Raw genomic sequence first — 12,597 nt, 5'->3', positions numbered from 1 at the left:
GAAATCCACATAGGCTTGGGGAGAACAGATAGTGATCCAAGTTGGGAATTGAACACAGGTCCCTGGAGCTGTGAGTGCTAACCACTGTGCCACCGTGCTGCCCCATATGATAACTATGATAATGGGACTGTGTTCCTCATTGCCATTATACATTTCAACTTTAACTCAGTTAATTGGGTTTCCTGTGCACATGGACAACTGATTTCTTCATTGGGGTGAGGACATGGTGTATTCAGGGTGCTGGTGCCTTAACAATAAGCTCCTGGATCCAGGTGCCTGGCTGAGGAGCCTCCATAGGCCCCTTACATGACCTTTCTCACGGTGTGTCTGATCTCAGCAACACAAAAAGGTCCCAATTTCCTATTACTGCCTAGAACGCCATCACCAACAGGGCCATGGTGAACAAACATCAGCTGAACCAAATCCCCCACAGACACCAGGTCACAATCACTTTCCATGAGCAGATCCTGCATCTCTCTTTACCAATAGATATCTAATCACCACTACATCCCTGAAACCTACTGTCCTCGCCTCCAAACACTCATTTCTGATTCATGACCTGACACCTGAGATATCAGCAACCTACCTGACTCCAGCCCTAAACAATTCCCCTCTCCCTCCTCCATCCTGATCAACCCCCTCCTCTTGCCCAATTCAAACCCTCTCCTCCCTGCCCAAGCAACCTTCCTTCTCAATTCCTAATTGACCCCCTTCTTTCATCCAAATGGAAGCCGTCCTCTACGCTCAAACCCCTCCTCCTCTACCTCATATCAACTCACTTCAGCCATCGCTAATAAATCCCCTTCTGTACTTCCAGTTGCCAGCCACCTTCCTCCTCTCCATGAAATTACCCCTGCCTCCTCTCCCTCCTTTATCCCTTCCAGTCAATCCCTCCCTGCTCTTCCCTGATCACCCAACTCACACCAAGCCAAGCCTGTCAATCAGGACAGCCTCCGAGTGGGGAACCCTTCCCTGACATAACACAAACAACACAGCAAGTGTGGGAATTCTGAATCGTGGGTACCCCACAACTTTCTGACCAACTTGTTCTACGTGGGTCAGTTTAGCTAAAAGATCAGCATTTTGAGTTATATATTGCCAGATCAGACCAGAGAAGGAAAGGAATATGCAAAAGGTACAGCAACTTCAGACAAGCGCCGATGAGCAGTTAAACACAAAAATCAGATGTGCCACATTACTTTTTCAAACTTCCAATCAGATTGCTTGAGAGACAGAATTGTCATGTTCACTCAAGTCTCAGATGCCCAGTTTCCCTCATAACAACATGATCAGCTTGCATTCTCTGCAGCTTGCCAACACAAACATTTTTTCAACCTAAACTATGGCAGATGATGTTCGGTGTTCTGATACAGACAAACATTATCTTTGGTATTTATTTCTTTGGTAGTATCTCCTTTACAAAGAACAAAGAAAATTATAGCACAGGAATAGGCCCTTCGGCCCTCCAAGCATGTACTGATCATGCTGCCCGACTGAACTAAAACCCCCTACCCTTCAGGGGACCATATCCCTCTATTCCCATCCTATTCATGTATTTGACAAGATTCCCCTTAAAAGTCACTACTGTATCCGCTTCCACTACCTTCCCCGGCAATGAATTCCAGACACCCACCACCCTCTATGTAAAAAACTTGCCTCATACATCTCCTTTAAACCTTGCCCCTTGCACCATAAACCTATGCCCCCTAGTAATTGACACTTCCACCCTGAAAAAAAAGCTTCTGACTATCCACACTGTTCATGCCTCTCATAATCTTGTAGACTTCAATCAGATTGCTTCTCAACCTCCGTCGTTCCAGTGAGAATGAACCAAGTTTCTCCAACCTCTCCAAGCTAGACAACATCCTGGCAAAACTTTTCTTTACTCCCTCCAAAGCCTCCACATCCTTCTGGTAGTGTGGCGACCAGAATTGAACACTATATTCCAAGTGTGGCCTAACTAAGGTTCTATAAAGCTGCAACACGACTTGCCAGTTTTTAAACTCAATGCCCCAGCCGATGAAGGCTTGCATGTCATATGCCTTCTTGACTATTTTCTCCACCTGTGTTGTGTCTTTCAGTGATCTGTGTACCTGTACATCCAGATCCCTCTGCCTATCAATACTCTTATACCACTTACTGTACATTTCCTATCTTTATTTGACCTTCCAAAATGCATTACCTCACATTTGTCAGGATTAAACTCCACCTGCCATCTCTCCGCCCAACTCTCCAACTGATCTATATCTTGCTGTATCCTCTGATGGTCCTCATCACTACCTGCAAATCCATCAACCCTTGTGTCGCCCGCAAACGTACTAATCAAACCAGTTACATTTTCTTTCAAATCATTTATATATATTACGAACAGCAAAAGTCCCAGCACTGATCCCTGAGGAACACCACTTGTCACAGTCCTCCATTCAGAAATGCACCCTACCACTACTACTCTCTTCTATGACTGAGCCAGTTCTGTATCCACCTTGCCAGCTCGCCTCTAATCCCATGCGACTTCATCTTCTTCACCTGTCTGCTATAAGGGTTCTTGTCAAAGGCCTTACTGAAGTTCATGTAGACAACAGCCATTGCGGTACTCTCATCAATCATCTTCGTCACTTCCTCAAAAAACTCAGTCAAGTTAGTGAGACATGACCTTCACAAAACCATGTTGCCTCTCACTAACAGGCCCACTTATTTCCAAGTGGGAGTAAATCCTGTCTCGAAGAATCCTCTCCAATAATTTCCCTACCACTGATGTAAGGATTACTGGCCTGTAATTACCTGGATTATTCTTGCTACCCTTCTTAAACAAAGGAACAACATACCCCTTTAAAGAGACTGTTTGAAATATATGACCTGAATCTAACTCATTTGTCAAGTTCAAAGGGAATAATTGGACATGGCAGTGGTATTTCTCATTAATTGTAATGAAAAGAAGAGGGGTTTCATCAAAGCATGGGAAGTGATATTTAATCAGATTTCACTGTATTTGTTCTTTTCTCCTGTGATTCTAGATTTCATCTGAAGTTCCTGTAACTGAATTCAAGATCAGCCTTTCTTCAGTTCCCTTCCTACTTGAAAAGGAATCCACCCTCAACATTTTTAAACTCTATACAATTAAGTAAGTAGGCAAAGAGTTACCCAATCTCTGAATGGTAAGTATTGTGTCTACGCTTGTCAACAGAAGGGATAATTTTTATTGAGGGGAAATGGCCAAGATCAGGTTTATTCCAGCAAGAGTATCTGTCACTGTGACTTTCCAAATAGCAGCTCTGCTGTGAAAGTTACATATATCCAGTGGTGGTGCAGAACCTTATTTTAAATGACTGGGGCACCATGGGCTCCCCCACTGGCAGGCTTTTAGGAGGGCAGTGGTGGGGTGGGGGGGGGGGGGGGGGGTGGGGCATGAATTGAAGGAACGGGATTCTTCCTGGGTTCTCACCCACCTTGACCACTCAAACGATCTTATACTGGGCCGGATAAATCCTTGGATAGGAAGCCTGCCCTTGCCCCAGCTGAGGCCCTTCAGTGGTCAACTGATGGACTTACCTAGGCCTTTGGTTTCTGGACTTGGTCTCTGACGTTTTCTTCAACTTCCTTTCCTGTCCACTGCAGCATGGTTGCTGCAGAGCCTAGACAGCTGCCGACCAATTAGATTGGCCAGCAGCTCTCAAAGGTAGGACTTCCTCCCAAATGAAGGGCTGAAGTCCCACATGCAGCCAATCAACGCTCATTAAAACATAAACTAGCTGTAGAGCCACCTTGCCGACTCTTCGGATAGTTTATATTTCTTAAATACCAATGATATTAAATGCTTTTAACATAAAGATAGGACAATTCTAATTGAAAATATTTCAATGCAGTGACATGTCAGGTAATGCACCTTGGTAGAAGAAACATGGGGAGTCAATACAGGCTCAGTGGTCAAACTTTGAAGGAGGTACAACAACAGAGAGACCTCAGGGTTTAAGTACATTATTTTCTGAAGGTGGCCAGACAAGTTGAAACAGTTGTTACGAAGATTTATAGGACCCTTGGGTTTATAAATAGGGTAAAAAGTCTGACAACACCAGGTTTTAGTCCAACCTATTTATTTGATAATATACTCGCAAGCTTTCGAGGGGTTACCCTCTTCGTCAGGTGTCCAACGCCGGCATACCCACATCATTTATAAATAGGGGCATGGAGTATAAAAACAAGGAAGTGATGCTAAACTTCTACAAAACGTTGGTCAAACCACATTTGGAACAGTGTGTTTAGTTCTGGGCATCTTATTTAAGAAAGGGAGAGTGCAAAGAAGATTTACCAGAATAATACCAGGAATGAGGAATTTTAGATACAAAGAAAGATGGGAAATTGGACTTATTCTCCTTGGGGCAGAGAAGAATAAGGGTGGCCTTATTAAGGTGTTCAAAATTATGAACAACTTTTGACAGGGTAAAGAACGATATTCTGTTTCCAATAGTTGGTATGTCAGTGACTAAGGGATCACAATTTAAAAACGGCCATCAACAGAGTAAGGAGTAAAATGAGGAGAAGCGTCTTTACTAAGTGAGATGTTGGGATTTGGAAGGCTTTGCTTGGGAGAACGGTGGATGTGGATTCCATAGGAGGTTTCAAAAGAGAGTGTGGTACTAATGAATTTAGAGGGCTATGGAGATAGGGCTGGAGAATGGGACTAGCTGGGTCACTCTTTTGGGAGCAGGAGCAGACACGATGGACTGAATGGTCTCCTGTGCTGTAAAATTCTATGATTCTATATGTATCTGTAGCACAGATCAAAGTCCAATGTAAGACTATGCAACCTTGATTTGTGGTTCCAATTTCAAAGCTGCAACTCAGTTTTGAACAAGATGCTGGTGGCACTCATCCAGAATCTAAATGCTTGAGATCAGACTAGCTCATTTTCTATGCTCTCTATCTTTCATTAATGTTAGTCTTTGAAATGAATGAAATCCCATCATTAAGTCCATACTCGGAAAAATAAAGAGAGAATAATGCAAGCTAGAAATTTACATACTGTAGGCTGTGATGAAGACGAAGGTGCTAATATGCCAATGAGACCTGAGGTAAGTGAGAGTCTTCTACCCTCAGAAGTGGGCTCCTTGCACAGTTCCGTTTTACCCACTTTGGCATTGCTGGAGTAGGACCTGCTCAGCAGTTTGTGGTGTTTCAGTCCATCTGAGTCCTCTGTCTTCAGAGTGCTGGAACAGGATTTGCTCAGCAGCTTATGTGGCTTCGGGGCACTGTTGTGCTCACATCTGGGGTCACCAGAACATGTCCTGCTTAGTAACTTATGGGGCTTCAAAGGAAGATTTTCATCTAGCCTCATGGTAGCAGAACATGACCGACTTAAAAGTTTATGTGGCTTTGTAGAATTAGCCTGTTCAGCTCTGGGGTCACTGGAGAAAGAACGGCCAAGAGGTTTGTGAGGTTTAGAATCACAACCATCTTCCATCTTGATAGTATTGGAACAGTTTCTCTTTAATAGTTTCTGCGACTTGGCAATCCCATCTTGTTCTGGTTTCAACTTGGATTTGCTTTTGCCACATCCAGGCGGAGGATAACTTGGCGACCTGGAATTGAAGCAATGCTATATTCAGTCTCAAATTGTAAGGTGCACTTAATTATGACCAGGAAAACTTTTGCATACATACTGATTAATTACAGCACATTATTCTCATATATTAAGGTTCTAGTCATGCATACCGTATAAATTAAAGTTATGCACATTTATGTACAGGTTGACCTACAGGTTGACAAGGGATGTTCTGTTTCCAATAATTGATATGTCAGTGACTAAGGGATCACAATTTAAAAATGGCCAGCAAGTAAGTAAGGAGTGAAATGAAGAGGAACATCTTTATTCAGAGAGATGATGGGATTTGGAATGCTTTGCCTGGGAGAGCAGGGGAGGTGGATTCCATAGGAGATTTCAAAAGAGAGTGGGGTACTAATGAATTTAGAGGGCTACAGAGGTAGGGCTTGTTGTGGGCAATGGACAGATCAACTCAATTGATAAGCATAGAGCTGTCCCTGACGACATCAGTGACAGGGAAGTAATTGGTCGACCAACAATGCCAATGAGAGGCCCTGACATTCTTCTTGTGAGGAGGTTTGCTGAGGCATCTTAACCAAATGGGTGCTGGAATCTGTATTGGGCTTTATCAGTGGGCTAAGCTCTCAGGCAGGTAGTGTGGTTTTGGAATCTTTTCCCAACAGGAGGGAATATTCCAATCACATTGAGGGTCAGGATTCCTGAGTAACTGCAGGCACAATTTGTGCTGGTGATGTTAACCATTAATCTGTTAAATGATGATGAAAGGCATTGTGGGCAGGCAATGCTACAACATACAGAAAAATATGAAGGGGACAAATAAACAGCACAGAACATGTTGGACAGAATTGAAAGTTATATGTCTTGGGTTGTAATCTGCAATGCCCTTCAACACTGACTCTGCCAGAATTTACAAGGTTAATAGAGTGCACCTCGTTATTCAGGAGCAGGCAACTATGAGTGACTCAACTACTCTGAAACTTCAGCTTCATAATATTTGGGCTGGTTAATCGGGACATATTTGGATGGGGATACAGTGGGAAAATTCAACTGTGCCACACTTCATGTAACATAATGGTGCCATAAAGATTCCTGAAAACTGTTAACATTGTACCATTATTTAAAAAGTGAGAAAGAGACAGATCAAACACTTAGAGGCAAACCTAACCTCAATCCTAAGAAAATTATTGGAAAAAATCGGGAGGACGGTATTGATCATCAGTTAGCAAAGCATGGGTTAAGCAAGGACATTCAGCATTGATTTGTTAAATGAAGGTTACGTGTTTCTGCATAACTTGATTGAATATTTTGAGACAATAATAAAGAGGCTCGAAGAGGGCAGCAAGTTTGAAGTAGTCTATTGTTATATTAGCAAGGCTTTTGCCAATATCTCTCCAGAAGACTGATCTCAGAAGTAAATGTCCATGGGATCGAAGGCAAACTTGGATCCAAACTAGGTTCAGTGACAGGAAGCAAAGGATAATGGTCAACAAGTGACTTAATAAATATTAGTCTCTCAGATGCAGAAACTATCATAGGGAATGAGAAAATGGCAGAAGTATTGATCAAGTATCTTATATCTGCCTTCAGAGTAGGAGATACAAGTGCTATACCAGAAATATGATGAAAGCAAGATGATACATAAGGGCTAAAATGAGTGAAAAAATTAGCAGAGATAACCTATTGGAGTAACTTAAAGGACTAAAATCTGACAAATCCTAGAACCTGATGGCCTACAAGAGTTCAAAGAGTGATGGCTGCAGAGATAGTGGATGTGTTAGCTATGGTTTTCTTTAGATCCCACTGGATTGAAAATTGGCAAATATTGCACCACTTTTCAAGAAAGGAGGGAAAAATAAAAGAGAACTACAGGCTAGTTAGCTTAACGTCAGTTGTTGGAAAAATGCCTAATTCAATCATTCAGGAAGTCTTGACATAAAAAGCATAGTATGATAAGAACATGCAGCATGGTTTTAATAAAGGAAAATCCTATTTGACAAATATATTAGAGTTTCTTTTAGAATCATAAAATCACACAGCACAGAAGAGGCCCTTCGGCCCATCGAGTCTGCACCGACACATTAGAAACACCTGAACTCCCAACTAATTCCCTCTGCCAGCACTTGGCCCATAGACCTGAATGCTATGATGTGCCAAGTGCTAATCCAGGCACTTCTTAAATTCTAATTCTTCCTTTAATGTCCATATCCTTTTAATTCTAAATGGGATGTAGGCATCATTGGCTGGGCCAGCATTTGTTGCCCATCTCTAAATTGCCCTTGTACCGAGTGCCTCATTCAGCCATTTCAAAAAGCAGTAAATAGTTAAATACATTGTGGCGGATCTGGGGTCTTAAGTAAGCCAGGCCAAGTAAGGACAGCTGATTTCCTTACCTAAAGATTATAGGACATTAACAAACCAGATGGGCTTTTACAATAATTGTTTCACGGTCATCAATAGACTTTTAATTCCAGATTTTGTAATGGAATTTAAATTTAAACCGTGGTGGGATTGGAACCCAGGCCCCCATAGGATTACCCAGGGTCCCTGGATTAGTAATCCAGCAACAATACTTCTACACCACTTTCGTAAATGCAACCAGTAGGATAAATAAAAGGAAATTAGTAGATGTAATATATCCAGATTTTAAAAAGACATTTCATAAGCTGCCACACAAAAGATAAATAGGCAAATTAGGGGGAATATATTAGTATGATAGAGGATTAGTTAATAGATAGAAAACAGAGTGAGCATAATTGCAGCTTTTTCAAGTTGGCATGCAATAAACAGTGGAGTGATGCAAGGATCAATGCTGGGACCTCAACTATTTACAATTTATACAGACAAAGAGATAGAAAGTAATGTATTTAATTATGCTGATGATACCAAACTAGGTTGAAAGATAAGCCATAGGAAGGACACAGAGGCTGCAAAGAGATATATTAGGGAGGTAGATGGCATATTGACCTTTATTGCAAAGAGATTGGAGTACAAGAATAAATAAGTTGTGCTGCAGTTACATAGCACTTTGGTGAGACCACTTCTGGAATACTTTGTACAGTTGTGATCTTCATATTGAAGAAAATATAAACTTGCATTGGAGGCTGTACAGAAAAGATTCTCTAAATTGGGTCCTGGAATGAGCAGATTATCCTATGATGATAGGCTGAGTATACTGAGCTTATATTCGCTGGATTTTTGAAGAATGTGAGATGATCTCATTGAAAGCTACAAAATTCTGAGAGGACTTCATAGGATGGAAGCTGAGAGATTTTTCTCACTAACCAGGGAACCTAAAACACGGGGGCAAAATCTAAGAATAAGAGGCCATTCATTTGATGAAGAGAAATAACTTCACTCAAAAAGTTGTGAATCTTTGGAATTCTCTAACCAAGAGGCTTGTGGATGACCCATTGTTTAACAGATTTAAGGCTGGGCTAGACAGATCTTTGGTCTCTCAGGAGGTTGAGGGGTATGAGTGGCGGGCAGGAAAATGGAGTGGAATCCCAAGATCAGTCATGTCATATTGAATGGTACAGCAGGCTCAATGGGCCATGCAGTCTACACTTGCTCCTGTATCTTGTGTTCTTGTGATTGGGCAGCAGCTTTTCAGGGGTAGAGGGAGTGCTTCTGCCCTACTGGGGGATGTAATTCTGGACAATACTGCTCACTTAAATGCTTGTTAGCATTTAAATAGCAATGAGGACCTCTTGGAGAGGTGACATGGACTTCCCACCACTTGTCCCACCAGTGTCTGAACCTACACTAAACCCAAGGTATCATAACCTACAAGGTTACAGAACCAAGAGCCAGAAATTGGAATTTGACAAGTTGGTTCTTTTCCAGTTGGCAAAGACACAATGGGTTGAATGGCCTCCTGCATAAACTTCGATGAAACTATGATTGCTGACTTAAATACTAATGTTTAGTTTAAAGTTTATTTATTAGTGTTACAAATAGGCTTATATTAACACTGCAATGAAGTTACTGTGAAAATCCCCTAGTCGGCACACTCAGGTGCCTGTTCAGGTACACTGAGTAGAATTTAGCATGGTTAATGCACCCAACAAGCACATCTTTCAGACTGTGGGAAGAAACTGGAGCATCCAGAGGAAACCCACATAGAACATGGAGAGAAGGTGCAGACTCCACACAGACAGTGATCCAAGCTGGGAATCAAACCTGGGTCCCTGGCAGTGAGAGGCAGCAATGCTAACACTGATGTCCAAGTGTGATTACATGAGACCGTTACTGCTACATGCTGAAATAATGGGCACTAAGTTGCATTGGTGGTCACAAAGTAATGAATCAGTACTCAGTTCCAAGCAGAATTAATGGAGTTAACCTTTCTTGAAGTTTGCCACATTACCTGCGCAATGATGAAAAAATGTGCAGAGGGGATTTCACCTTCTTCTCGCTAATCTTTTTACCATGGGGACAGTTGAGCTTCTCTTTGCTGTTTTGTTTCCACTGGTGTGTAACAAAAGTCTGCATAATTCTGTGGAGGCAATAAACTGGAAATGTCAAATTTGCTAAATGAATGAAGCACGAGTTAGTCCCTACAGTCTCAGAAAGACAATTTCAGAATGACCATTCAAAACGACAATTCAGTTCCAGCTCATTAAGGCATCATTCAAACCACATGGTTCTCAATTTATTTGAATGGCCCAGGCAGACTGAGTTTAGGTAAAATATCCAGGGTTCATTCATTCATTGTGAGTAATTGTATTTTTATATCTGACCTTATTTTATCCAGGTTTTTCCATATGCTGCCTTATGCCTAATGTGGGAGCAACTCACTTGGACTTGACATCTGCTGCTCCAGAAATCTGGAGATATCCTTCAAATTCCTGGTCCACACCCTCCCGTTTCAGCTGGGAAGCTGCTAAATACTGCTTCTACATAATAACCAAAGAGTAGATATTGACCAACCTCACCTGAGACTGGGATTCTCTAGTCCCGCTGTTGTGAATGGAGAATTGACTGAGAGCCAAATGCTCTGTTCTCACTGGCAGCAGTAGCTGGGCATGCAAGGCCAGAGAATTCCAGAAATGTTCCAGGCAAAAGAAATTGTTGCATGGTTAGATAGAATTATCTCTCGCATTGTATGAGGAAGAGGAGGAAAATTGAAGGAAGTTTAAAACCTGGGATCCACAAATGGCAGGAAATGGCAACAACATGGATGTATTTGATGAAGATTATGAGACTTGGAACTTGTACGAAGAAAGATTCCAATATATTTCTAAGCAAATCAAGTATCGGATGACCTAAAGATGATAACATTTCTCAGCTTAGTAGGATGCAAAACTACAAAATCTCATCTATCCATCCAACAAATCAGGAGTTAAACCCTACAACAAACTAACAAAGGTCTTAGAAGAACATTTCTCGCTGAAATCGTTCCATATCGCACAATAATTTAAGTTCTACCGCCAAAGCCAGGAGAAAGGTAAAGGCATTCACGGTGATGAAGGCTAGCTAAATATTATGATTTTGGTGTGATGCTTGAGATGCTCTTTGTCACAGGTTGGTATGTGGGCTCTGGAATGAAGCTCTTCAGAGAAAGCTGCTTACTGAAAGAACACTAACTCTTAAATCAGCAATAGGCATTGCAGTGGCAATGAAGATGGCTGCAAAAGAGGCTTTGCAGATAGTCAATGGATGGGAGATTGGTTTGTGTGATGGTTTGGATTACATTCATGACTCTTTGTAATTCCTTGAGGTCTTGGGCAAAGCAGGACAATACCAAGCTGTGATACAACCAGAAAGAATGCTTTCTATGGTGCATCTGTAAAAGTTGGTGAGAGTTGTAGTGAATGTGCAAAATTTCCTTAGTTTTCTGAGAAAATAGAGGCTGCTAAAGGAGGATCTCAAACAATGATGAGACATAGTACAAGAGATTAACTGTCGTGTCATCAGCATAGGTGGGACCAGGATAGGTTATTGGTGACGGTACCCAAAAGCCTGAAGCTCTCAGCCATTTCTAGTTCATTCCCATTGATGTAGACAGGGGCATGTTCTCCACTACGCTTCCTGAAGTCAATGACCATCTCCTTCATTCTGCTGACATTGAGGGGAAGATTATTGCTGTCACACCAGTTCATCAGATTGTCTATCCCTTGTACTGTGTCTCATCATTGTTTGAGATCCTTCTTTAGCAGCCATTGGGTTACAAAGATGATCTTTGATATTATTGGCATACACCCACAATATTAAATATTGTCAGTTGGACCAATATACAAATACTGATGCATTGTCAAGATTGCCATTACAAAGAAACTGAAGAAAATATCAACTTCCTATATTTCTCACAAATGGGGAGTGTACCTGTTATTTCATCTCAAATTCAGAGACACACAAGAACTCATCCAGTGATGGGGAAAGTTATGGAAATGGTCCTAAATGGAACGATGACAGAAGTAGATTGTAAAAAGCCAGACCTCAAGTCTTACATCACAAAAAGACTTACGTTGACAGTCCAGAGTGGAGTTTTACTGGGGGGAATCTGAGTAATTATTCCTCCGTTGTTTGTGTGAACAGCTGCACGAGGGACATCCAGATGTTGTAAGAGTGAAAGAACTGACACGTTATTATCTTTGGTGGCCAGAATTAGATGCAGACATTGAAGAGAAAGTGGGGCAATGTCAGGACTGTGCAAACTAAAAAACCTTCCACTGCTACAACCTTCCCGTGGGAACCAAATATAATGGCCATGGCAGAGATCACAAATAGATTACTCCGGTCCAACAAAAGTACAAATGGCCGGATGTAGTGATCATGAAATCTACAATAGTAGAACTGAGTATTGAGAAGCTGGATGAAATATTTGAGATTTGGTGGACCTGAGCAAATAGTAAGAGGCAACAGGACACAGTTTACTTCAAAGGAGTTTGAAGGCTATTTAAGAGGAAATGGTCCACAAACATCAAGTCGGCTGTGCATCATCCATCAACAAATGAATTGGGTGAACAATTCATAGTTATTCAAACACTCAATCAAGGCATCAAAGGACCAAGATACATTGTCAAGATGACTAAATA

The 12,597-nt window shown here is 41.6% G+C and overlaps 1 protein-coding gene across 1 annotated transcript in view; it reads right to left on the bottom strand.

Moving 5' to 3' along the window:
- Positions 1–12,597, bottom strand: part of parp8 (poly (ADP-ribose) polymerase family, member 8) — a 377,525-nt gene that overhangs the window by 90,894 nt on the left and 274,034 nt on the right. The window contains exons 11-12 of the mRNA XM_080185528.1: positions 9,927–10,055; positions 5,021–5,576 (exon numbers count right to left, since the gene is read on the bottom strand). Coding sequence (XP_080041654.1) covers positions 5,021–5,576; positions 9,927–10,055 — 685 coding nt within the window. The remainder of the gene's footprint in view (positions 1–5,020; positions 5,577–9,926; positions 10,056–12,597) is intronic.

The sequence above is a fragment of the Carcharhinus amblyrhynchos genome, chromosome 1 (assembly GCF_965287045.1).
Source record: "Carcharhinus amblyrhynchos chromosome 1, sCarAmb.v2.hapA, whole genome shotgun sequence".
NCBI classification, from domain to species: Eukaryota; Metazoa; Chordata; class Chondrichthyes; order Carcharhiniformes; family Carcharhinidae; genus Carcharhinus; species Carcharhinus amblyrhynchos.
Note: the sequence above shows the minus strand (reverse complement) of the source record. Positions and strands in the feature narration are given on the sequence as shown.